General features: G+C 39.0%; 1 protein-coding gene across 5 annotated transcripts in view; it reads right to left on the bottom strand.

Annotated features, from left to right (window-relative positions):
• TENM4 (teneurin transmembrane protein 4) overlaps window positions 1–25,795 on the bottom strand; it is a 1,164,499-nt gene that overhangs the window by 188,270 nt on the left and 950,434 nt on the right. For all 5 annotated transcript variants that reach the window (XM_031963708.1, XM_031963710.1, XM_031963707.1 and 2 more), the window contains one exon: window positions 23,664–23,864. In XM_031963708.1, the coding sequence (XP_031819568.1) occupies window positions 23,664–23,864 (201 nt within the window). The remainder of the gene's footprint in view (window positions 1–23,663; window positions 23,865–25,795) is intronic.

The following is a 25,795-nucleotide window of genomic DNA, read 5'->3' on the forward strand; positions in this document are numbered from 1 at the left end:
AAAGGATCTTAAATGCACAATGTTCAAAAGGAAGGTCCTTACAGTATAGAATATTAGATCACAGAAGTTTAGAATTGAAAGGAGCTGGAAAGCTCACCTATTGTATCACCTCATTTTCCAAAAAGGCATGAGAAGGGAAGTTCCCGGTCAAGCTACATAGTAAGAAGCAGTGTTAACAGCTCTTGTTCATTTTCTTAAATACTCATATTTTGGGTAGTTATGGAGTATTTGAGCATTCTTGTTCTTTATGGACAGTATTCCCAGTATGTTGTTCCTGGTGAATTTCTAGGTCTCTCCACTGAAGCTCTTAGGCATAATTGTGGCATTATCTCTGACTTGCTCTCTAGAATTCTCCATCTCCCAGGTGTTTGCTTTTCCCACCCCAAAGAAACCGCCAACCTGGGGTCTTCTTTTCTAATTGGACACTTTCTAGCTGCATCATTATTTTTGAGAGGGACTCAGCATGCTCAATTCACCCTTCTCTGGACTGATTATCCATTTTCTCATCTATAGCTTTGCCCCAATTAGGGTACCCTCAACCCTCTTCCCTCCCATTTCTAGTTCTCATTTATGTATTCTCTTCCCTTATTAGAATATGCACTCTTGGAAAGTAGAGGCTGCCTTAATTGGTTTATTTTATTTGTATCTTCTATAATAAATAAAGTACCACCATTCATAAGCCTCAGTTTCCCCACCTGTAATATGAAAGTTTTGAAAAATATGAGCTCTAGATTTAGGGTTCTAAATCTAAGGATTCTATGTAAAACCTGGCTAACAGTATCTGAGTTATAAAAATGTAAGTTATGATTTTTATAAGTATAGAATTTCTCCACCATAGAGTCACATTCTTATAGATCTTAATGTAGTTGTGCTGCTTTGCCAAAAGATAACACATTTCTTAAAACATAGGTCATGTTAGTTGGATTTCCTCTGTAAATATTTTTCAAAATCATTTTCCTATCATGGTGGCAGAAGAATATTTAAAGCAGGTGGACTAGGCTGTCTGTTGACCGTGCATTCATTGTACAAATTTAACTCAACACTTCAACAATTTAAGAACTTTGAGGTTTTTTATTTTTTTAAACCACAGACTTGACAACTTTCCTTCTGATCTGGGAGCCAGATGAATTTTTCCGCTTTCAAGGAAAGAAAAACAGCACAAGGAGAAAAAAGGCATAACGTTCTCATCCTCAAGTTGAGGCTGTAATTAATGTCACTTAAGGTATACAGAAGGGCCTTTCCTCTGGAAAGACTCAAAGAGTGAAGCTCAACATAGCTGGCCAATTTGCTACCTAAACCATATGGAAAATTTCCTTCTGACACTATCTAGCTAGATATGTTATAAGACCTCTCTCAGCTTTGGTCTGTTCATCTTAAAATGGGGATGACAATATACCTAAGGTAGTCACTTCACAAGGCAGTTCAGAAGAACTAATGACATCTTGTGACCATCTTCATTTTATATATAGAACCCGGCTCCTCCTACTGCCCATCTCTATCTCTAGGGACAAAGATCAGATCAATTCTACTATTGTTCTATGACTTCACTTAGCACTCTCACGCTTTCCTTGATCCAAAAACCATCACTGGCCACTATGACCATAGATGCACTGTCTCTGCTATTTAGAATGCAAGGTACACTCTTGATTTTTCAATTTGTTTCCTCAGTGTTCAGCACTGTGCCTGGTATACAGTAATTGCTTAATTGATGTTTTTCATTTATTCATTCATTCACAGAAGTCATTGATTGTTATATGAATAGACAGAAACCCCAGGGGCCAGCAAATCTTTCAACAAATATTCCTTAATTATGTACAAGGCTCTGTTTAGAATGTTGGGATACAGATGACTAATATAATGTTAATACAAGGGAGCAAAGTAACAAGTGCATAGAAATGTTATAAACAAATTGCTCTGAGAGATCCAAGAAAGGGAGAGAAGGACAGAGCACCTACATCCATCTGGGACCAGGAACATCATGGAACATCTGGACTATTTTTAAATATGGCTGGGAAGGCAGATACATCAGAAGGTGGGGAACCTTGAATGCCAACTCTAAGGAGTTTGAAATTGAGGATTTTGAACATCAGAACAATGCATTTGACTCAATGGACAAAAGTTCCAATGGCAAAAGTTAGTTCAGCTGAGACACTCAGAAGTGTCCCCAAACAGAGCTGACTTCCTTAGGAGGCAGTGAGTTCCCCTAAGGTAACTAGATTTGTCAAGGATATTGTACCTGCTCAGATATAGAGGACATTGAGATGTTAGGGCCTTTTCAAGGCCAACAATCTAGGATGTGAACATTAATAATAGCTCTCATGTCTGTAGGACAGAGTATACAAAATGCTTTGTATAATTTATCTTCTCTGATCTTCCTTATTGGGGAGGCAGTGTAGTATGGTGCAAAGGGTATAGGATGAGGAGCCCAAGAACTGGGTTTGGATCCCAGCTCTACCTCTATGACCTTAGGCAAATCTCTTCATTTTTCTAGAGTTCCTTTGTAAAAAGAGGGGAATGTGTTTGATAACTTCTAAGATGATCCCGAGCAAGTCACTTAATGCTATTTGTCTCCCTTCCCTTATCTGTAAAATGAGCAGGAAATGGCAAACTGCTCCAGTATTTTTGCCAGTGGGATTAAAAAATTATCCTCCCACACTTGGGAGCTGTGAGACCTTGGGAAGATGCTTACCCCATTTGCCTCAGTTTTCTCAACTGTAAAATGAGTTGGGGAAGGAAACAAAACCACTGCAAATATCTTTGCCAAGAAAATCCCAAATGGGGTCACAAAGAGTCAGACTGGAACAAGTGACAATTATAAAGTCCCTTCAAGCTCACCAATAGGTTCAATGAATCTCCCAGTATTAGTGAAGTCTGAAACAATCCCCAGGCTGATCACCCACCCTACCAGCTTGGGTAACAGAGGAGGGGGCTCCCAAACCTGCAGTCTCTAAGGGTAAGGATGATAGGTAGCCGCAGCTCTGTGCTGCAGTACACACAGAGAGAACACAAAGTACTCCCGCTTCTTCCCGGCAGATGCTAATCGCCCCAGGAGCACTTACAAAGTCCGCGCTCTATTAAGGCAATGTTGTAATCTATCCGGACTTATTTCCACGATCCTGTTCATTAAAAACGTTGGTAGGAGCAGGAGTTGCTGCTCCCAAATGGGAGAGAGATCTGCATAATTTTCCCATCTAATCACTTCCACTTGTGAAGATGCCCTGAACTTGACCCCGCAGAGACACAAGCCCCACAGCCAGAGCCTCCCAACTGATGCAGATGGGAATGGTTTCTGAACTTCACAACCAGTGAGAGCAGGGCTAGGGCCACATTTCCCCTCTGATGAATCCTATCATGACTCGAAATTGGGCACGGTGCTGTGAGGTCTGGGAAACTGCTCTGCTCCTCTTGGGGGGAGGGTCCTGTGAGGGCCTGGAGAGTTCACTGCTTGTCAGGGATGGGACAGAGGGATCTGATGGAAACTACCCTGGGGGAAGGGGATCAGGCTAAAATCCCAACGCTGGACGTTAAGTCAAGTGAGCCCCTTCTCAGAATTATTATTATTATTTGGAAGCAATCAGAGTAACTGACTTGTTCGGGATAAGTGTCTGAAGTTGGATTTGAACTCAGATCCTTTTGCTTCCAGGGCTGCTGCTCTATGCACTGAACCACCTAGTTGCCCTCCAGAATTATGATTTAAATGAATAAAATAAAATACAAAAGATGGTTAAACTGGAAAATGAATGGATGCCCATCAATTGGAGAATGGTTGAGTAAATTGTGGTATATGAATGTTATGGAATATTATTGTTCTGTAAGAAATGACCAGCAGGATGAATACAGAGAGGCTTGGAGAGACTTACATGAACTGATGCTGAGTGAAATGAGCAGAACCAGGAGATCATTATATACTTCAACAATGATACTGTATGAGGATGTATTCTGAGGGAAGTGGATTTCTTTGACAAAGAGACTTAATTCAGTTTCAATTGATCAATGATGGACAGAAGCAGCTACACCCAAAGAAAGAACACTGGGAAATGAATGTAAACTGTTTGCATTTTTGTTTTTCTTCCCAGGCTATTTTTACCTTCTGAATCCAATTCTTCCTGTGCAACAAGAGAACTGTTGGTTCTGCACATATATATTGTATCTAGGATATACAGCGACATATTCAACATATATAGGACTGCTTGCCATCTAGGGGAGGGGATGGAGGGAGAGAGGGGAAAAATCGGAACAGAAGTGAGGGCAAGGGATAATGTTGTAAAAAATTGCCCTGGCATGGGTTCTGTCAATAAAAAGTTATTATAATAAAAAAATTTTTTAAAAAAGATGGTTAAAAAAAACCCAACCGGTTATTTTAAAATAAAGGTCTGACTATTTTCCCCACCAATCATGGACTCTCTTGCAATCTGTCTACAAACCAAGGTTAAGAATCCCCATACTAGATAAATTTTGGGGGCCCTCTCATCTCTAAGTACTCTATATAACCTTAGTTTCCTTCTCTTTAAAATGGGGTTATTATAATCCTTGAGAGATATGTTTCACAGGCCTGCAGTGAGCCAAACACTCAGTAGATCTTAAAATGCTCTAAAAAGGTGAGATATCGCTATGCTTTCATATGTGATTTTCTAGGATCTCATGTTTTATAGCCATTATTGAACATTATGTCTTTACCTCTGTATTCTTAGAGCATAAACATACATGAACCTTGCAATGATAGACATACTCATATGTAAATGTATATATATCTATTTATATATGTATATATATGCATACTTTACTTTTCCATTTTCTCCAGTTCTGATTGCAGCTATCTGTTCACAGTGTTTTTGTTTTTTTTTTAATGTGTGCTCAACTACTTGAAGGACTTAAAATGAAATATCCACTCCATACTCAGAGAAGGAATTGATCAGGTCTGAATATAGATCAAAGCATTTTCTATTTCTCTCTCCATCTCTCTCTTTACTTTTAACTTAATTTTTCTTGAAGGTATTTATTTCATTAGAATGAGAGATCTATGTTTTTTTCACAACTTGAATTTTATGGAAATGTTTTACATAATTTCACATGTGGTTTCTTAATTGTGGGTAGTGATAAGGGAAGGAACCTAAAACTCAAAAATCTTAAAACAAATTAAAAAACTGTTTTGAGTATAGCCTGAAAATATTAAATAAATAAAATCAGAAATAAAAAATTTTTAAAAATGTGTGCTGATTGAATAGCTGCAAGAGAGAGAGAGAGAGAAAGAGAGAGAGAAAGAGAGAGAGAGAGAGAGAGAGAGAGAGAGAGAGAGAGAGAGAGGAGATTGAGAAAACTAGCTTAGATTAGGAATCAGAGGATTTGAGATTGAATTCTGTTACTTCTGTATGACTGGGTCTCTGGATCTCAGTTTCCTTGTCTATAAAATGGGGAGGAAAGTTGGAATCAATGACCTTGAAGTCCTTTTGAAGTTATAATCTAACCTTACAATAACTTTTTATATTATTCCCAATTTCCAGGGGAACAAACTTAGACTTATAAAAGTTGATGCAAGTAAACTGACTAGGTTCCTACAACTACTAAGTATAGATGATGAAGTTTGGGAACTTTTTTTTTTTAGGAAAAAAATAAACTGAGGCAAGGGCGTCATATTCCCATAATCCTATGCTACAAACTTTTTGCTGGTCTGCTAGCAAAATTTTATTTTATTTTAAATATTGCCTTCCACTTAGAAGTGGAATTTCTTCCACTTTGTCAAAGAAATCCCCAAATTTCCTGAGCTAGTATTTGTTGAATATTCCCTTTCTCCTATCCCCTTTCCTTCCCCTAGTACTGATGTAGAGCTAGGGCCAGGGGAAGGCCCAGGAAAAAGAAGAAAGACCAACCCATGCAGAGCACTGAAAATCATGTAGGAACTAAGGAAGAGCCAGAGTGATCACCCCACGTGATGAAACTTCTGTGTATGTTGTTAGTGAGTCAGGCCCTGCCACGAGACGTGCTTCTGAAGGTACACAGCTAATTAACCTTTCAACCACACTACCTTTTAACTCATTTAAGAGTGCCCAGAAACCTTTCAAACCAATCAGCAAAGCGTTCTCCAGTGGATAGGCACTAGATGCCCTCACCCCGGCCCTGATTGAAAGCCTTTAAAAAGCACTTCACCCCAGGAGCTCCTGGATAATGCTAATGCTTGTATAACCTATGTATAACCTATGCTAATACACTTAATTTGAGGCCATATTACTTTCCAATTAGAATAACTCTACTAAGGACCGAATTCCTGAGCCCAGTTACTAAGGAGAACTTGTGTGTCTGTTACTTAAAATGTGATAGGAATAGAGATGGAAGGGACACTGGCCTGGAAGGTAGGGGATCTGGATTCTGCCCCAACCTTCATGAACTCCAAATTTCCTATCAAAAAGAACTATGATGATTTTATCTTATTTAAGCATCTCTTGGTGGCTCCAGACTGGAATACAGTCATGAGCCCAATCAGCTAAAACAAAGATAATGGTCATTACAAGTAAGTACACACCCACACCATTTTTTTAAAAAAGGGTTACTGTTTTTTAAATCACTATGCTCATAATTAGCTGTCATTGTTATAGCCACTACCCTTCCCTCCATCTCAAGCTTTTGATGCCCTGAAATCTCAGCTCACTAACACCTGTCCCAGAAGCATAAGACTGGTTCTGAGCACTCACCTCATCAGAGCTTTTGAATCAAATTGGAGAAATACTAGCTCACCTTTTGAGGATAGTTTGAGGGTTTACAAAGAACTGGTCTTGTGACAATGTTGTGAGGAAGGTAATGTAAGGATGAAGTGCTTGAGATGCAGGATTTTAAGTGATTTGCCCACATGCACCCAGCTGAGGATGGAGAACTTGAATCCAGGGAGACCTGCACCCTTACAAACTGTATGGCTTATCCTGGGTGAGTCCCTTAATCTGTCTGTATTCCTCCGCATCTTCCTCCATAAAATGACTTGGGATTTGGTGACTTCAAACTTGATTGGAATTCTAAATGTACTATTTTTTGGAAAGTGTCCAGGAGAGATGCAGACCGAGTGACCCAGAAGGTACAGGGCAGATACAAACAGAATTAGCATGGAAGAATCAAGAAAGGAACAAACACTTTTGGCTGAGGGCATCAGGGAAGGCTGCAAGAAGGAGGTTAGCATTCAAGATAGATCTTGAAAGAATGGAAATATTCTACCACATAGATGTGGGGAGAAGAACATTTCAGGAATGGGGCGGCGATTATGGTGCATGGATGCAGAGTTTGAAAGCAAATGATGTGATCTGAAAATAGCTATTAGCCTGGCTGGGCAGCTAAATGGTACCTTGGATAGAAGGTCAGGTAGGTCTACAATCGGGAAGACCTCAGTTGAAATCTGTTCTCAGATATGTCCTAGCTGTGTGACCTTAGGAAGTCACTTAATCCTGTTTCCTCAGTTTCTTCCTCTGTAAAATGGAGAAGTAAATGGCAGAGGACTCTGGGATCTTTGCCAAGAAAACCCCAAATGGGTCATGAAGAGTTGGACACAAATAAAATGACTGAACCACAATAAATTAGTCTGGTTTGTCTGTAACAAGAAGCATGAGGAGAACTAAAGTAAAATAAGGCTCAAAAGATTGGAGCCAGATTATAGTGGTCTTGAATCCAAGATTTAGACTTAATCTTTCATTTGACAATCAATGGAAAGTCACCACAGGCTTTTTGAGCAGGAGCAGGAGAGTGACACAATCAGACTGTTTACCAATGAAGAAACTGAGAGTCACATACAAGAGTTATCAACATGGGAATAATAAATGGAAAACGTGCCAACAGCTGAAATTTCCAATTGAGAGAGTGTAGGGAGAAAAGAAGGCTGAGGGCAGAGTCTTAAGGCATAAAAATTGGGGAGCTCATTTATCAAGAAGCACATAGTAAGTATCTACTTACTATGTAAGTGCCAACCACTGGGGATTATAAAGACAGAATTAAACAATCTCTACTCTCAATCTCTCTCATAACAACATTCTTGTTGTTTTTTATCCTTTGTTCTTAGAGAGAACCAATGAGAGTGATGTCCTGAGTTGATTAAAGAAAACAATTATACATATATGATTACACAGAAAATAAGAATCTACAGAAAAAAATACAAAACAAATATAAAGTAATTGGGGAAAGAGGGTCCTAATAGCTGGACAATCAGGGAAGACTCCTCTGAAACCCTGAGTGGCTGCTTGAAGGAAGGGAGGGATTTTATAAGGCAAGGAAACAAGAAAGGAATGTGTTTCAGACATGGGGAACAGAGACAAGATATGGAATGTGGGTGAGGGAAAGAAAGCTGACTTGGCTGGATTGTAGAATTTGAGGAGGGGAGTAATATATAATGAGGCTGTAAAAAGTGATTGGGACTGGCTTGTGACAGGCTTTAAAAGCCAAACAGAGAATTAATATTTGATCTTAGAGGCCACAGGGAAGTTTGTTGAATAGAGCAGGGACAAGGTCAGATCTGCACTTAAGGAAGATGACTTTTGTAGCTAAGTGGAAAATGGAAAACATAAGAGGGAAGTGACTGGCCAATGCAATTGGTGAGAGATGGAAGGACCAAAATAAAGATGGTAATTGTGTAAGTTGAAATGAGAGATTGAAGGATGTTGTGGAAGTAGAAATAGTAATTTGGAAGAGAGAGAGAGAGAGAGAGAGAGAGAGAGAGAGAGAGAGAGAGAGAGAGAGAGAGAAAAGAGAAAAGAGAAAAAGAAAGAATTTATGTATAGGTCTGCTTTTTTCTTTCTTCCCTATTTCCTCTTTTTTTTTCTTTTGATTCAACAAGAAAGACTGACCATCACATTATGTCTACATCCTTCTACTCACCCCTCCCATTACACACCATGTGTACATTCCTCTTCTTTCTGTCTTCTCTTCTTCTTTCACTTTCTCCTCCTCCTCCTTTATGCCAGTGTCAATCTCTGATATTTACTATTCTGAACTTTGATATTAAACTGTCATTTGCTGTCCGGGAGCAGTGCATGAAATGTCAAACCTCAATGGATGTTATTCCTGGGATGAAATTCTATCCTCCTCCTTCCCCCTCCCCAAATGTATCTATATATAAATATCCCAACCTGATAGATTAGGTTTTTCCTTTGATGTTTAATTGGATCTTGGTGCTTTCTCGGATGAAAATCTAAAGCTTTTCAAGAAGTAACAATTCTTTCTGCATAAATGAGGCTCATACCAGGGGTGGGTGTTTGGTACAGAATCTAATTTTCTCTTCCATCCATGAACATAAGACAATTTCTGTGGCATGAAAGCATCTCGCTCACTCTTTCTGTCATTAATAAGAATTAAATTCTGTTCCCTCAAATTTAAATGTAATTATGTTTTGCCTCGTAAATAAAATTGAATTAGCATTTTTAAAACTTAGCACTAATGCAACTACTATATTCAAAGTTTTTTTTTAACCCTTTTACTTCCTGAACTAGGTCTTTTTGAATCTGTTTCTGAGTATTTTTTTTCCTGTTGGATGTAAAAACGGACTCCCCAGCTCTTTAGATATCTATTGCTGCTATTAGTCAGATACAGAAGGAGGTTGTATCAAAAGCTCTAATGACTTGAATGCAAAAGGTAGAGTTTTGAATCCAGCTATGCCATTTACTAACCATACATCTATGGGACAAATCTGAATCTCAGTTTCTTAATCAGAAAAAGGAGAATAATAATGTTTGCACTACCTACCTCATAGGGCCTTTTATGAGGAAAGTCCATTATAAAAGATGCAAACTATTTTTCTTATTAACCTCTCTAAGTTTGTTTTCCTTAGAAAAGGAGAAAGACAAACGATACTTTCACAACCTCCTCCACACTGGATTATCCTGAAGTTTAGATGAGATAATGATATAAAGCATTATACAAATAGAAGTGATTTAATCATGGTGTGTGGTTTTTCTTTGAGAGAGGGGGAGGGAGGATGTTGATATTAGAACTGAGCAGACTTGGCAACTGATTGGTATGAGAGGTGAGAGAGAAGGAAGAGCTGAAGGTGTCCCTGAGGCTGGGAACTGGGATGACAAGAAAAACAGTGATATTCTGTACAGAAATGGCAAGGTTAGGAAGGTGCGTCTGGTAGAAAAAGTCATGATTCTCTTTTGGGTATGCTGAATTTGAGATGCCTCTAGCACATCAAATTTAAAATGTCTAACAGGGAGATAATGATACAGGACTGAAGCTCAAAGGAGACAATAGTATTTTGTATTTATGTGTGTGTATGTGAGTGCATATGAAAGAGAGAGACAGAGACAGAAAGGGAAGAGACAGAGAGACGGGGACGGTAGAGATAATAACTGAATTTATGGGAGGTAATGAGCTCACCAACACAGTGCAGAGGAAGAAGAGGGCCCAGGATGAAGCTTTAAGGGATGCCCACATATGGAAAATACCACATCAAGAGTATAAATTTTGAATCAACAAAGTAAACTGGGAAACTTCCAGTTGTTCTGGAGAAGAACCAGAGAGGAACAATGTCACAAGAGGTAGCAGCATGAGAAATATATGAAAATATGATGATATATTAATAATAATGAATAAAAATATAAGAAAAATAAGGATTATAGAAGGCTACTGGATTTGACCATGAAGAAATCACTAGTAATTTTGCAGAGAGAAGTTAGGGGATGAGGTAAAAAAAATCCAGGGAAGAACTGAGAAATGAGAGGAAAGTAGAGGATCTAAGTATAAACAATTTTTTCTAGAAGTTTGGCTATAAAAAAAAAGAAATAGAGGATAGCTTAAGGGGATGGTATGATGAATTAAAGGTTCTTTTTAAGGATAGGAGAGATGAAGCGAAAAAAGAAACCAGTAGATAAGAAGAGACTGAAAATAAGGATGAAAGGTGTGTTTGTGGGAGTAATTTGCTAGAACTCTGACACTATAGTCTAAAAACTTTTTCAGCCTTCATCGTCTATGAGCCTAAGATTCTTGCTGCTTGTCCAGCATTATTTCTATCACCGTGCATATATACCTAGAAAGTCTGGTTTCTAGTTAATTTCTTGATTCATAGAAACTTCGATCTGACCTGAAGCATAAATCCTTTCAAGAGAATCATCAACAAATGATCTGCTAAGTCAAGCCCTGTTGGCAGATGTTCAGCAATGGGAAACTCACTATATCTTTTTTTTAAAAAACATTTTAATTTTTGCTGAGGCAATTTGGATTAAGTGACTTGCCCAAGGTCATATAGCTAGGAAGTATCTGAGGCCAGAATTCACTACTCTTGAAGCAGCTCAGGGTCTTCATATTGGGATGCAGAGCTGGAAGGAATGCCAGTGGTCATTAAGTTTAACATATCCCTCCCATCTCTTTCTAGATTAACAAAACAACAATTTACATTTAGAGAAATGAATGTGACTTCCCCAAATTCACATAGGTGGACAGAGTCAGGGTCTTTCTAAGGTCACCTTTTTCCTATTCTGAACACATTTCTGATGGACCCATTTATCTACAAGTTGTCTTTTTCATTAGAATGTAAGCTCCTTGAGGACAAGGTCTATTTTTGTCTTTCTTTATATCCCCAGAGCTTAAGTAAGGCACAGTGTTTGACCCAAAGCCATCATTTAGCAAATGTTTATTGACTGACTGATTATTTTGAATCCCAGTCCTCTATTTCCATTCTATGTTCAAAGAAAAATAGATACTAAGGTGTCCTAAAAACCAGGTCCCTTTTTAGGAGACCTAAATATTGATTTCATCTTCACTGATTTCATCTTCACCTCTGTCCCTTGGAACTCCTAGCTATTCTAAACTTTAATTCAAGCATCATTTCCTTCAGGGGACCTTTCCTGATTCTTCTGTTTTTCCAGCTAATTTACCTCTTTCCCCAAGTTATCTTAGACTTATTGATTATATCTTTTGTACCTAGTGAAAGTCAGGAAGTCCAGAAGTCAAATCTAGCCTCAGACTATTATTAGCTGTATGATTTTGCTCAAATTATTTATTTTCTGTCTCAGTTTCCTCATCTGTAAAAGAGGAGAAATAAAAACACCTACCTTCCAAAGTGGTTGTGAGGATCAAGAGAGACATATTTGTAAAGTGCTCTGGAAAGTCTAAAAGATTACATATATATTACCACCATCACCACTACTATTATGACTACTACCATTTAAGTGTGAGCATGTATTATTATAAATTTGACACAGTTCCTTATATATTTTAGAAATGATACTTTTATCAGAAACACTGGCTATAAAGATTTTCCCCCAGCTTTGTACTTCTTTTTCAATCTTGTTTCTATTGATTTTGTTTATGTAAAACCTTTTTAATTTAATGTTATCAAAGTTGTCCATTTAGCCTTTCATAATGTTCTCTAGTTCTTCTTTGTCATAAATTCTTCCCTTCTCCAAACATCTATTAGATAAATTATCTCTTGCTCTCCTATTGTTTATGGTATCACCCTTTATGCCCAAATCATGTACCCATTTTGAACTTATTTTGGTACTGGGTGTGAGATGTAAGCCTATGCTGAGTTTCTGACATATTTTCCAGTTTTCCCAGCAATTATTGTCAAATAATGAGTTTTTATTCCAGAAACTGAAGTTTGGGGGTTTATCAAATACTTGATTACTATAGGTCTTGATTAGTATGTCATGTGTATCTGATCCATTTGGAGTTTTCTTAGCAGAGATACTGGAGTAGTTTGCCATTACCTTTTCCAGCTCATTTTACAGATGAGAAAACTGAGGAAAACAGCATGAAGCGACTATCCCAGTTTCACACAGCTCGGAAGTGTCTGAGGCTGCATTTGAACTCAGGTGCTTCTGACTCCAGGACTGGCACTCTATCCCATTGTGCTACCTAGCTGCTCACCTACACAATGACTAGCACATATTAGGCACTCTGTAAATGCTTGATTGATTCAAATGAACCTCTATAGTTTTCCTGTAAACAGAATTACTGAAATTATAAAAGTGACAACGCATCTGCATGAATGTATATTTTAAAAATTTTTATGAATGTACATTTCAAGGGGAGAATCTCAGCTATGTAGTTTTTCTAATCCTACAGAGTAAAAAAAACCAGACAGCAGCCTAGAAAAGTTATTTAAGCAAAACACACTCAGAGAGAGAGAATGGATCGCACTAAAAATGAGGAATGCATAAAACAGCTCACATTTCTGTAGCGCTTTCTGTACAGCAGCTGCCGGCCATAAAATAGGGATTCTTGTCAACATTTTATGAGAAAACAGGCTCAATGAGTGCCCAGGGTCATGGAGATGAGACTCAAATCAAGGTCTTCTAACTTCAGACCAGACACCCCAGGAGCCCAGGAAAGTCTGAGGGAGAACACAGGGTCAGCCAAAGGCTCCAGTTCAACCTGGCCAGCATTTAGAAGTGTCTGCCATATGCATATATGCTATACGGTAGGAATGGAGAGCTAAGTGGTGCAGTGGATAGAGTGCCAGCCCTGGAGGCAGGAAAACCTAGCTCAAACCCTCAGATATTTCCTAGCTGTGTGATCATGGGTAAGTCACTTCACTGTAAAATGAGCTGAAAAAGGAAATGACAAACCACTCCAGTATTTTTGCCAAGAAAACTCCAAATGGGGTCACAGAGTCAGATGTGACTGAAAATGACTAAGCAACAGAGTAGAAACAGAATTTAGATAAGACACAGTCCTTGCCCTCTTGGAGCTTGGTTACTAGCAGACTATATTACAACAGAATAAACTTCATTTTATATTTGTTCCATATATACTCATTTTTATGCTCCTTGCTTTCTCCATTAGAGTTATAAGCTCCAGAGCCAGGAGACCATGATACATGGTAACAATAAGACTATATGATGATCAATTCTGATAGACATGGTTCTCTTCAATAATGAAATTATTTGGACCAGTTCTAATGGTCTTGGGATGAAGAGATCCATCTGCACCCAGAGAGAATACTGAGGGAACACAACATAGCATTTTCTTTCTTTCTTTTTTTATTATAGCTTTTTAAAAATAAGTTATATGCATGGGTAATTTTATAACATTGACAACTGCCAACCTTTTGTTCCAATTTTCCCCCTCCTTCCCCCCACCCTCTACCCCAGATGGCAGGTTGACCAATACATGTTAAACATGACAACACAGCATTTTCACTCTTTTTGTTGTTGTTTGCTTGCATTTTGTTTTCTTTTTCATTTTTTTTTCTCTTTTTGATCTGATTTTTCTTGAGCAGCAAGATATTTGTGGAACTATGTAGAGAAGAATTACACATGTTTAACATATATTGGATTACTTGCCATCTAGGGGAGGGGTAGAAGTAAGGGAAGGAAAAAATTTGTAATACAAGATTTTGCAAGGGTAAATGTTGGAAATTATCCATGCATATGTTTTGAAAATAAAAAAGCTATAATTTTTTAAAAAAGAATTATAAGTTCCTTTTGAGAAGGGATTATTTCAACCTTTGTATCTCCAGGGCCCAGCATAGTACCTAGCAGGCACACAGTTGGTGTTTAATAAATGTTTGGTGACTGACTGATTAAATACAAAAAAATTTTTTTTAGTAAGATCAGTGAAAGAGAGGGATAAACTGAATATTACACATAAACTGAGAAGAGAAAAGGTTTGTTAATGAAATAAAGAAATAATAGATTTCAGACTTCATGAAAGAGGTGCCATTAAAGATAGACTCTGTGGTATGGGGAGAATTTCAACAAATGTAGATAAAGTGTGAGAAGATATGGTGGGCATGTTGGGGGGGGGGCAGGAAGCAAAGGCTTGCAGGGAGGATATTCCAATTCAGAGAGACAGTAAGTAGTCTAGTTTGACTAGAACTGGGAAAGGTAAGTTGGGGCCAGCTCTTGGAGAACCACGAAGCTGTCAATCAAAGCAGCTTCTTTGGCAAGAGCAGCATGGTCTAAAACCTTTTAAAGCAGTTAGCATCTGAATTAGTTAAGGGTCACCCAGATTTCACGGTCTCTATCTCCAAGTTTAATTTTCTATTCTGTTCTTATGCTGCTCTCAGCAAAGACAAGAACCATGCGGTCTCACTCAGGGCTGTGGGAGGGAGTGGGAGGCATCAGGGCACTGTAGTGACATGTAACTGCATTGTATTCAAAGGCAGATGCAGCATCCATCATGGGAGGGAAGGGAAGGGGGATGGCTTGGAGGTGGAAGCAGGGGAACTGTCTCCTGGAGGGGCAATGTCCTTGGCTGGCCTTGAGCACAGCAAAGGGGTTTGTCTTAAAAGTCTGCCAAGAAGGCAAAAATTATCACAGGGGTGGTGTGGTCTTGGGGTACAACCCCATTGTGCCTTTTCCCCCTGTCCTTTGGGCCATCCTCAGTTCTTTCAGAATATAGTGCTCCACGACCAGCAGCTGTTCAGCAAACCAAAAAAGTATTAATATTACCACCCATCAGATAGGGGGCTGATTAGGACATGCTGGGGCTCTGCAGTGCTGGGGAGGATCTCTGTGACTCCGTGAAAAGTGTCACCATGAAAAAGACCATCTTTCTCATCAAGGAATAATTTAGAGGCAGAAACCCAAATTCAAGTCCTACTTATGAGTTCGCCTTCTGAAGGATAAGTTAATAACACTTGCAGCACCAATTTCATAGAGTTACTGTGAAACTCAAAGAGATAATGGACATAACTGTAGTCAACTGTTCATTTATTATATCTTAAGTTCTCAGGATACAAGATTGGAAGGCCACTCAGAGGTTATTTATTCTAGCCATCTAACTCGCATGAGAAAATGTTTATAAAAGGGCTTAACACAGTATCTGGCACACAGTAGGAATTTAATTCTTAATGTTTAAATTCCCTAAATGATTATTCCCTCTCCTGACCCATGCTTGAGGAATTTACTCCATAGTGGCTCTGATTGGTGTAGATAATAATAACAATGAATAAACAGCAGTAAGCAAATAAACAGTAAGAAAATAATAATAACAGTCAATAATAAAATATTTTTAAAAAAGGCTTACAAAATGCTTTATGTCATACTATTTAATTCTCGATAGGAGGTAGTTTTTTGATTGTTCCCATTTTATAACTGAATCACAAAGAGGTGATGGGAATTTTCACTGAAAAACAGATGTTGTCTTTTATTCAAAAGAAGCTCTATAAATACATTAATCTTGCTGGAAGACATAAAATGAAATTAGTTTTTTTTTTTTTTTTTTTAAGAGGAAGTATAGAGAGAATGAACTTGAAATTGTGAATCATGTCTCCGCAGGACCCGAGTTCAAATATAATCTCAGATACATGCTAGTTATGTGACCCTGGGAAAGTCACTTAACTCTGATTGCCCCAGAAGCACGGCTAGTGGCAGGAATGTAGCAGAAGGAGCCAGCAAAGATTAATATGCAAATCTCACCTCTAATACGTACTTAATGGCTCTGCAATTACAGACAAGTCTTTTAACTTCTGTGACCCTCACTTTTCTTATCTGTAAAATGGAGATAAGGAGACCTATAGTGCTTACCTCATAAGGTTATGTTAGGACCAAGTAAAATGATGGATGTAAAGTGCTTTTTAAACCTCCCTCTCAGCATCACATAAATGCAAGTTATTATTACATGACAGCAGGCCTCTTTCAGACAGATGCTGCAAATGGACAATGAGTCAGACCCAGAACTGAACAGGAAAAAAAAAAAAAAAAAGCAGACTGGATTATTTGGCAAAAACCATGAGGTTTTTAAAAAATCAATTCAAGTTTCTCCGTGAAACAAAGATTCATTTTTTAATATTAATATTCTTTTGGTTTTGCTGCACAGCTGCTAGTCATGGAGCACAATATCCTGAAAGAACTGAGAATGACCAAAGGACAATGGGGAAAGGCATGATTGGGCTGTACCACTTTGGGTGTGGGTAATTATCAAGAAGAAGCAGTACAAAGGACTCCACCAAGGCAGATCATATGGACAGAATGAGTGATGACCAATGGACAGCCAGAAGGTTTATGTCTAGTCTTGCAGTTGTCAAGAGAAATCAAGGCAAGCCCCCAGCATGCGAGGTAGATTCCCTATTGTTAATCCAGGGGAAAGTTATGAACAATGGTGGGCCCAGGATGGGAAAACATGGCTTCCAAATCATTGGTGGGATGCCCACTTCAATAGGATAACAACTTCTTGAGTAAAATGAGGAAAACCCTAATTATACTACCAGCCATACAGGATGTTAGTGGGGAAAGGGTTTTAAATCTTAAAGTGGCATATAAACAGGAGTTGTTTCTTTAAAATAAATCTTATTGACATTTTCACTTGTATTACCTGAATTTAGTTCTATATTCCCACCTCCCCCACCATCACCAAAGTCTTTGCTTAAGGCAAACAAGACTTTTGTAAAAAGAAACAGAAAAGGAAAAAAAATCTCTAAAATCCATTCCTCCAACTATAATTATATGCAATGATTCCCACTCATTGATCCCTCTCAAAGTCCACAAAGAGATAAGGGCAGCTGGCTTCTCATAGCTCTTCTTTGGGGGCAAGCTTAACCTTTATAATTTTGGGACTCATACTGTTTTTCTGGCTGTTTGCTTTTAAAATTATTACTATTGGCTGGCCTGTTTCACATCAAATTGCAATAAGCTTAGCTTTTGGTACTAAAGCACCAGGTTTTTTGAATGTGAACTTCTGTCTATGCACCTGCACTCCTCCCCCCACACCATCTTGTATACATGCATTTCATTTTTTGAAACCAAGTAATAAATTGCTTGTCAAATTAAAGTTAAATATTATGACTTCCTATTTATCCCCACATATACTTTCCCTATAGTTCTCCCTCTCCTGTTTGATTAATGAAGGGGAATAAAGATGGCATCCCTTTAACAAAATATACCTGGTAATATGTGAAGCTGTTGACTGGGAACAACAGGAAGAGGATGAGGAAGGAGCCTGTGTGAAGTGAAAGGTAACAACTAGAGCAAAGTGAAGAGGGAAAGTAGCATCAAGAGATTGGGAAGCATTGGATTGTCTCATTCCCTTTACCTGAGAAAGTGGCAGTGGTTATGAGAAAGGGGGACATTGAGGAGGAGGTAGATTGAAAAATGTCCTTTTCCCCTTTGATTACAGAGAAAAGTTGGGCATGAGAGATTAAGAAAGGGACTCTTCCAGAAGGGTCCTCGTATTTGGGACTTTTAATTCTTTTGGAGATTTACCTACATCTTGGGACTAATTCAAATTCTAATTAATTTAAAGTTCTCTGTTTTGGTTTCTTCCTAAAATAATCCATTTTCTCTATAAGTTGAACTATGGTTTTGTAAATGGAATAGTTGATCTCAGTGCATTGGGAAACAAGGCACATACATTGTTCCCAAAGTTCCCAGTCCACAGACCCTTTGGATTATGAAAGTGTTTGATACAAGGGTTACATAGCCACAGTGATAATCAGTTATTGGACACTCAGGTGAGTGGCTAGTTCTTCTTCTTCTTCTTGGTGCCCCACCCAAATGAAGATATAAGAAAGGAAAAAAATAGATTCAAAGGGAGAAGGGCATTAGAAAGGGAAGGAAATGTCACCCCCAGATTTCAGAGTCTCCTAAGAGACCTCAAAGGACATGTATTTCAACCCATTCCTCTACAACAGACCTGATGTGATTACTGTCTTTTAATTAATCAATAGAGTTTATTAGATGCCTACTGTATGCAAATTACTGGAGATATACAAATAAAAGTGAGATGATTATTGCCCTCAGTGAGCTTTAATTCTAAGGGAAGTAGTTGGAAAGAAACAAATAATATCTCTATAAATATAAAATGAATATAAGGTAACTAGCTTTAAAAAATAGACCTCTAGTAAAAAGAGAATGCAGTCCATTTCTTCCATATCAGAACAGCACCAATTAGGAAGTTTTCTTGACATCAAAGCTACATCTTTTCTGTACTACCCATTATTCCTAAACAATGGTGCTGATTCTTTGGGTGGCAGTGGTTGCTACTGGTACTGGTAGAGGAATAAAGCTTCCTAGAATTGGAGAGAATCCATTCCCTGCATGGGCTGTTCCTGAGGACTCCTTTGTGCTGACTCCTAGAACCTCAGCACAGGTAAGAACATTAAAGAGGAACTCGCTCAACTCTTAATGAAATATGCCCCTGAGAAAAGCCAGGCTTAATCCCTTGGGCAGTAAGAGAAGGCTTCTCAAAAGAGAGGCTTCGGGAAGCTGGAAATGGAGTAAACACTTGTATAAAAATATGACTTCTTTGTTTCAACCAAGCAAACTGAGGCACTTGCTTTCATTTCATTACTGGATTTTATTGTTTAATGCAGGGTGTGTTGATTCAGGATGGTTCCATTAAGCTTTATTCTCTGCACCAAAAGTCACTTTGCTTTGCTCAATGAAAAGAGAGCTTGCTTTTCCAAGGGGACAAGCAATTCTGTGAGCAATTCTGCCAACAGGACAAGCCACGGCTTCCAGGCCACCCTGTCAATGGGCCATTGAGTACTTATATGTTGGCTTATTATTATTGAATCTCAGTGGTTTGAGGTGCATTTTAATTAAACTTGTAATGAGAATTCAGTAAATAGTAATAAGAACACAGGTGATTAGGTAGGTGGTGAAACTTATTTTTATCTTCAATTTACACCTCCACTACCCTATTGTTGAGTTGCTTTCGGTCATGTCCAACTTTGTGATCCCATTTGGGATTTTCTTGGCAAAGATAATAGGGTGATTTGCTATTTCCTTCCTCAGCTCATTTTAAAAATGGGAAAACTGAGGGAAATAGAATTAAATGACTTATCTAGAGTCACACAACAGTGTATGAAATCAAATTTGATCTTAGATCTTCCTGACTCAAGTACCAGTGCTCTATCCTCTGCGACATCAAGATGCCCTAGGCTACCTAATAAATAGCCTCAAAAGAATAGGAATTTGATTTCTAGATCTGTAATCTTTCCACTAGTGGATATTTTTAGTCTTCATGTAAAATGACATCACTGTCCCTTTGGGTTCCATGTTTATGATAAAGTGGTAAAGTGCCTAAGGAGTCGGGAGATATAAATGAGGAAGGAGAGCCTTTTCAGCATGGGTTGGGGCAGCTAATGAAAAGGCACTGAGTGGGTACCAAGTATTGTGCTTGAACAATAGGAAGGAGGCCAATTTCACCAGACTGCAGAGTTTAAGAAGATGTAAAAGGTAGGAAGAAGTCAGGTTATGGAAATATTTACAGATCAAGCAGAGAAGACTATTTGGTCCAGAAGGTCATGGGCAGTCAATGGAGTTCACTGAATACAAGGGTAACATGATCAGATCTGTGCTTTAGGAAAAATCAATTTGGCAAATGAATCAAGGAGTGAAAAGAGACTTGAGTCAAAGAGACCAACCAGCAAGCTGTGGTACTAGTTCAAACATGAGGTGATGAGGGTCTCCACCTGTCTGTACGAGTGCAGAGAAGGGGGAAAATAGAGGCATGATGTGAAAGTAAAAATAACACATGTTGGCAAAAAATGGGTTATGTAGGTGGATGTGAGTGAGTGTGGAATCAAAGATAGCAATGATGTTATCAATCTGGGTAAGTGAGAGGATGGTGGGACCTCAGAATGCAAGAGAAGGTTGAGAAAAGGGGGGATTTTAGAGGAAGAGATGTTGAATTCTGTTTTGGACATATTGATTTTGAGATACCTACAGTACATCCAGGTTAAGGTATCTAAAGGGATGTTGGGGAGATTGGTGCTCAGGAGAGAAGGAAGTTCTGGATACATCTATCTCACAACAAAATTACATTAATCAAGACATCACCTTTGTAATATCACTGGTACTCTTTCAGCATGAACATTCTATGCGGGGGGTATATGTGTATGTATATGGGAAACAACATTTATCCATAAGAGTAAGTACAAATATATACAAAGTGAATGAAAAGTTGTTTAGGTGGATGGGAACAGAGGTACTGGCAGCTGAGGGAATTGCAATTCATGTACATTAAAGGCTATGGCAAAATCCCTGAAGCTAAATGAGAGATGCCAAGTTTAGGGAATAACTGTAGGGAGAGGGAGAGGTCGACAAAAGGGAATAATAGTACAACAGGACATTGGAAAAGAAATATGTCACAACTGTCACTTTTGGCAAGCAATGTCACCTCTCAAGACCGTTTTCTTTCCTATTTAGACAAAAAAGATGATACTTTGGGCCACAGGATCACAGACAGGGGACATGAATGCAATGTTATTTGAGTGGATGGGAATAGAAAGGTTGGCAGCTGAAGGAATCACAAAAGTCTTTTAGAAAGAAGAACAAGGCTGAGCTTTGAAGGAAGCTAGGATTTAATTCTTGGGGCTAGAGGGGAGAAGAGAGTATATTCAAGGCATGGAATACATTCAAGGCCCTCAAAGGTCCTTAGGGACCTTTGGTTCTAACTCATCAATGTCATGGATGGATAAACTAAGATGTAAGAAAGTTAAATACTCAGAGTTATACACGGCCAAAAGAGGATTCATACTCAGTTTCTGGACTTCTACTAATCTAATGGCAAGGGTTGTGAGAACCAAATGGGATAAGGTTGCAGGAAAACCACTAATTTTCACATAAATTATAAATGAGGGGCCTTGAGCTGGAGAGGACCATGTGACACAAGAGAATACTGGAAATAGATGAATGACTTGGGATCTGTGCTCCCAAATCACTCTTTCTTTTCCCTCGCCCAACTGAGTGCCATTTCTAGGCACAAGACTTTATTTTCATATAAAGCAACATGCGTGTGTCTAATGAACATCACTGGGATCTGCGTCCAGAGTACTGAGGAAGAACAGGCCTTGGGGCTCTAAAAGCAATCCCTCCCTAATGACTATGCTGTCTCCTTTTATGAGCCCAAGCAAAGAATACTTAGTAATCTTGCACAAAAAACATAACTGCATCCATTGGAACCTACGTAACTTCATCAAGGATTAACAATGCAATAGACAGCTATACGCCAGATATAAATTAGCTTCATCGCTACATAATGAACAATAGCAAGTCTACGCCACTTTAAGAGGGCTGTTTATTATAAGGCCATAAACAGAGCAATATAAAAGGAATTATTTACGTGGCCCTACACATCTGTGTTTGCAATCATGTCCTCATATATGCTTAACAAAGAAGGATAAAAGCTGGTCTGAGCCTGGGTATGGATGCTCTCTCCAGCTCAAGGAGGGTAGGGATGAATCAGCAACTGGAATCTATAATAAATGGTTTCAGTCTTTCCCCCTACCAGACCCTGGACCACAGAATCATGAACTATTGGAGAAAGAAGGTAAACTATAACATAGAATATTAGAACTGCAAAAGGGAGTTTAGAAATTACAGCCTTCTTTTACAGAGAAATAAACTGAGACCTAGAGAGAAATGCTTGCCAAAGGTTATTTGGCTAACATTAACAATGGATTCCTGACAGCATCCTAGAGAACCATCCACATCATGTAACAGTCTGTCAATTAATAAATACAGGTGCAAGGTGAATGACATTTTGCCTCTTCTGAAGGAGTGCCTTCTCCAGAAGAAACACAGGAAGCATCTCAGAAACCTACTAGCAGATATGATAACTGGAGAAGTCCAAGGTTCACCTGGCACCCACCTTGTTCCTGAGAGCCTACCAAGGAAGAATAACTTCCACTAGAGTAGTGGTTCTCAAACTATGGTCTAGAGAATGCTGGGGATCTCTGAAACCCTTTTAGAAGGTCTACAAATTCAAAAATAGTTTTTATTTCCAATATGGTAAATGTCTAAAATATAATCCAGATAAACAAAAACGCTTTAGAGAGATCCTCAATAATTTTTAATAGGATAAAGATACTGAAAACAAAAGTTTGAGAGCCACTGTACTAGAGGATCCTACCTCCTCCAGGTGCATACATTGGCCACACATGGGCCTGGGTCCAGTGTCATCAGAATCCAGAGAGATACCAAAGAACCCACAATGGATAAGAAAGAAGGTGAATCAGATGGGAGATGGGAATTTTCCTGAGCCTCCAGTTCCGAGCAAAGTTTCCTAAAATTTGGACACTCCGTAGTAACTGACCTTTCCTGGCATTCCAGAGGGAAGGACCCTCAATAATTAGATCACTCACTCAGCACTGCCTCTTTTGCTGTTTTATTTCTGCAGCTGAGAGAAGCCGTAAATGAAAGTGATGATGGCCCTGGTCTAGACAGTTGCCCTCTCTCCTTAGCATGAAACAATTCTGGTTTTTGTGATTTTGTAGAGGGTGCAGATTGTGCCAATTCTTACAGGAATTGATATAGGATCAAAGATCTTGAACTAGACCTCAGAAACCATTTAGTCCCCAGCTTCTTAAATTGTGGGTCATGACCTCCATGTGATCTTGTAATTGAATGTGGGAGTCATAAAATCATGATTTATTATCAGTAAATGTTTGATTTGTGTACCTATTTTATATATTGTATACCCAAGGTCGCATAAAAATTTCTTGGGTGAAAAGGGGTTGCAAGTAGAAAGAGTTTAATCTGATCTAGTCCAACCCTCTCATTTTATAGATAAATAATTGAAGACCATAAATGACCTCCATCAGAAGTAGGTTTGCATGCATATTCTCTGACTTTAACACTATAAGGCAGGGAGATAGAAGGAGGGAGAATAACAAGAGCCATGGAAATCCATGAATAACTGAGAATGGGGCTGCCCTAATGCCTTACCAACGTGTAACACTTGTAAGCTGAAATCCCTCTCTCAAAAGACCCTCCCCTTCTCCCCTCTCCCCAAGGCAGATATACACTCACCAATTGAACAGTCATGTCCGGTCCAATTGGGATCACAGTTGCAGATTCCCGTGTCAGGAAGAAAGGTTCCGTGGCCTGAACACTGGTCCAAACATGTGGCCCTTGGTGTCTCGCAGCTGGTTCCTCCCCAGCCAACGGAGCAATGGCACTCACCTCGGACGCAGACTCCTCGTCCAGAGCAGGTGGGATCCAGGCAATCCACTGCATTGCAAAAGGAGAAAGGTCACCAACTCAAAGTCTCTTTGAAGCTGCCTTATGAGCACTGGGGCTATGGTTCTAGAATGGCTGAATGAATGACATTTACTATGTGCTCACCACATGTTAAGTTCTGGGGATACAATGCAAAGGCAAGGCAGTCCCTGCCCTTAAGCACAAAAATACAGAAGACAAAAATACAGAAGACAACAGCTAAGGTTTATCAATGATTTTGGAAGATCCCATCATGGTAATATTTTTAACTTCAAATCCCATGTTGCCAGAGGTAGTTATATATTTTCTCCTTTATTATTTCCAAATTCAAGTACAAAACTTAAGAAACCATCAACGGTTTAATTCTCTGTGTGGATGATGATAATGACGATGACAGCTAGCATTTATATAGTACTTTAAAGGCTTGAAAAACTCTTTATCTAAGTCAAGTAAGTCGTTGGTAGTCCCATTTTGCAGATAAGGAAACTGAGCTTGAGAACTATTACATGACTTAGCTAGAATTCCAAGACTAGTAAATGTCTGAGACAGAATTTGAATTCAAGTTTTCCTCATTCCAGATCCAGTGCTCTGTCCATTGGACCACCTGGCTAAGAATACCTTATGCTACCCTCCAACTCTCACCAAAGACTATTATTCTTTTTTCTCTTCTAGTGAAAAGTTACTAGTTCTGTTTCTTAAGGTTTGAATGGTACCAGTTTGAATGGTCCCCATTTAGGGATATGGGGGAGAATTCAGAGAACAAATTCAAGTCTTTGGTATAAATTTTAGGAATTTGTGATTTTATCTTTGAGATTTTACTGCCTTCTACCAAGGCAGATCACAGCCTCACTATGACTTAATAGATGGTCTTTGGGAGTTGCTGTGGCTAAAGAAATTAATCCCCAATCTGGTGCAGAAATTCTCCAGTGTAGTTAGGTTGATCCTTGGACATTAGATATATGATCCATTACCAGGTCCACAAGCAAAGTCTTCCCAGCTCCATAGAATTGCAAGCAATTTTTGTTCCATTTTGAGAATAGGATTATAACTTCATAGATTCAGAGATGTAAGGGATTCTGGAGGCAATGGGGTCCAGCCACCTCCTATTACAGAAATTCAGGTCACTCCCATTCCATGGTAAGATACAGACCTAGGAATTCAGTGTGTGTGTGTGTGTGTGTGTGTGTGTGTGTGTGTGTGTGTAGGTGTGTTATGTAATTTATCACAGGATTTGTAATCAGACTCCCTCTTATTATTCAGATGACAAAGATGAGACCCAGCAGTGGGTGTGAAGTGATTTTGCCCAAGATCTTGTTGGTGCATTAAGTTACAAGGCTGAGATTTGTCTAGTTCCTCCGACTCCAAATCGATGTATTTAGCTCTGAAATGCAACAATTTATTGAGGCTGGGAATCCCTAGGCAACTTCATTAGAATGGATGTGAAGAAAGAAAAAAAAATGTAGGAAAAAGGGAAGGACAATGGAAAGAATGAAAGCAGAGGCAGAGAGAGAGAGAGAGAGAGAGAGAGAGGCAGAGAGAGAGAGAGAGAGAGAGAGAGGCAGAGACGAGAGAGAGAGAGAGAAGGAGAGAGGCAGAGACGAGAGAGAGAGAGAAGGAGGAGGCAAGAGAAGAGAGAGAGAGAGAGGAGAGAGAGGAGAGAGGAGAGGCAGGGAGAGAAGAGAGAGAGAGAGAGAGGAGGCAGAGGCAGGAGAGAGAGAGGAGAGAGGAGGAGAGAGGCAGAGAGAGAGAGAGAGAGAGAGAGAGAGAGAGAGAGAGAGAGAATGAGAATAAAGAATCCTTTTTATGGCTATGCCTGGAGACAACATGATAATTCTTCAAGATTGACCTCTTGGACACTGGTAATTTGGGGGAGAAAAAAAGATTAGTGACTAGTTTCAAATCCTAAAACCCAGAAAGAAAAATGTTGGCCACATTAAGTTATT

Source organism: Sarcophilus harrisii, chromosome 3 (genome assembly GCF_902635505.1).
Source record: "Sarcophilus harrisii chromosome 3, mSarHar1.11, whole genome shotgun sequence".
NCBI classification, from domain to species: Eukaryota; Metazoa; Chordata; class Mammalia; order Dasyuromorphia; family Dasyuridae; genus Sarcophilus; species Sarcophilus harrisii.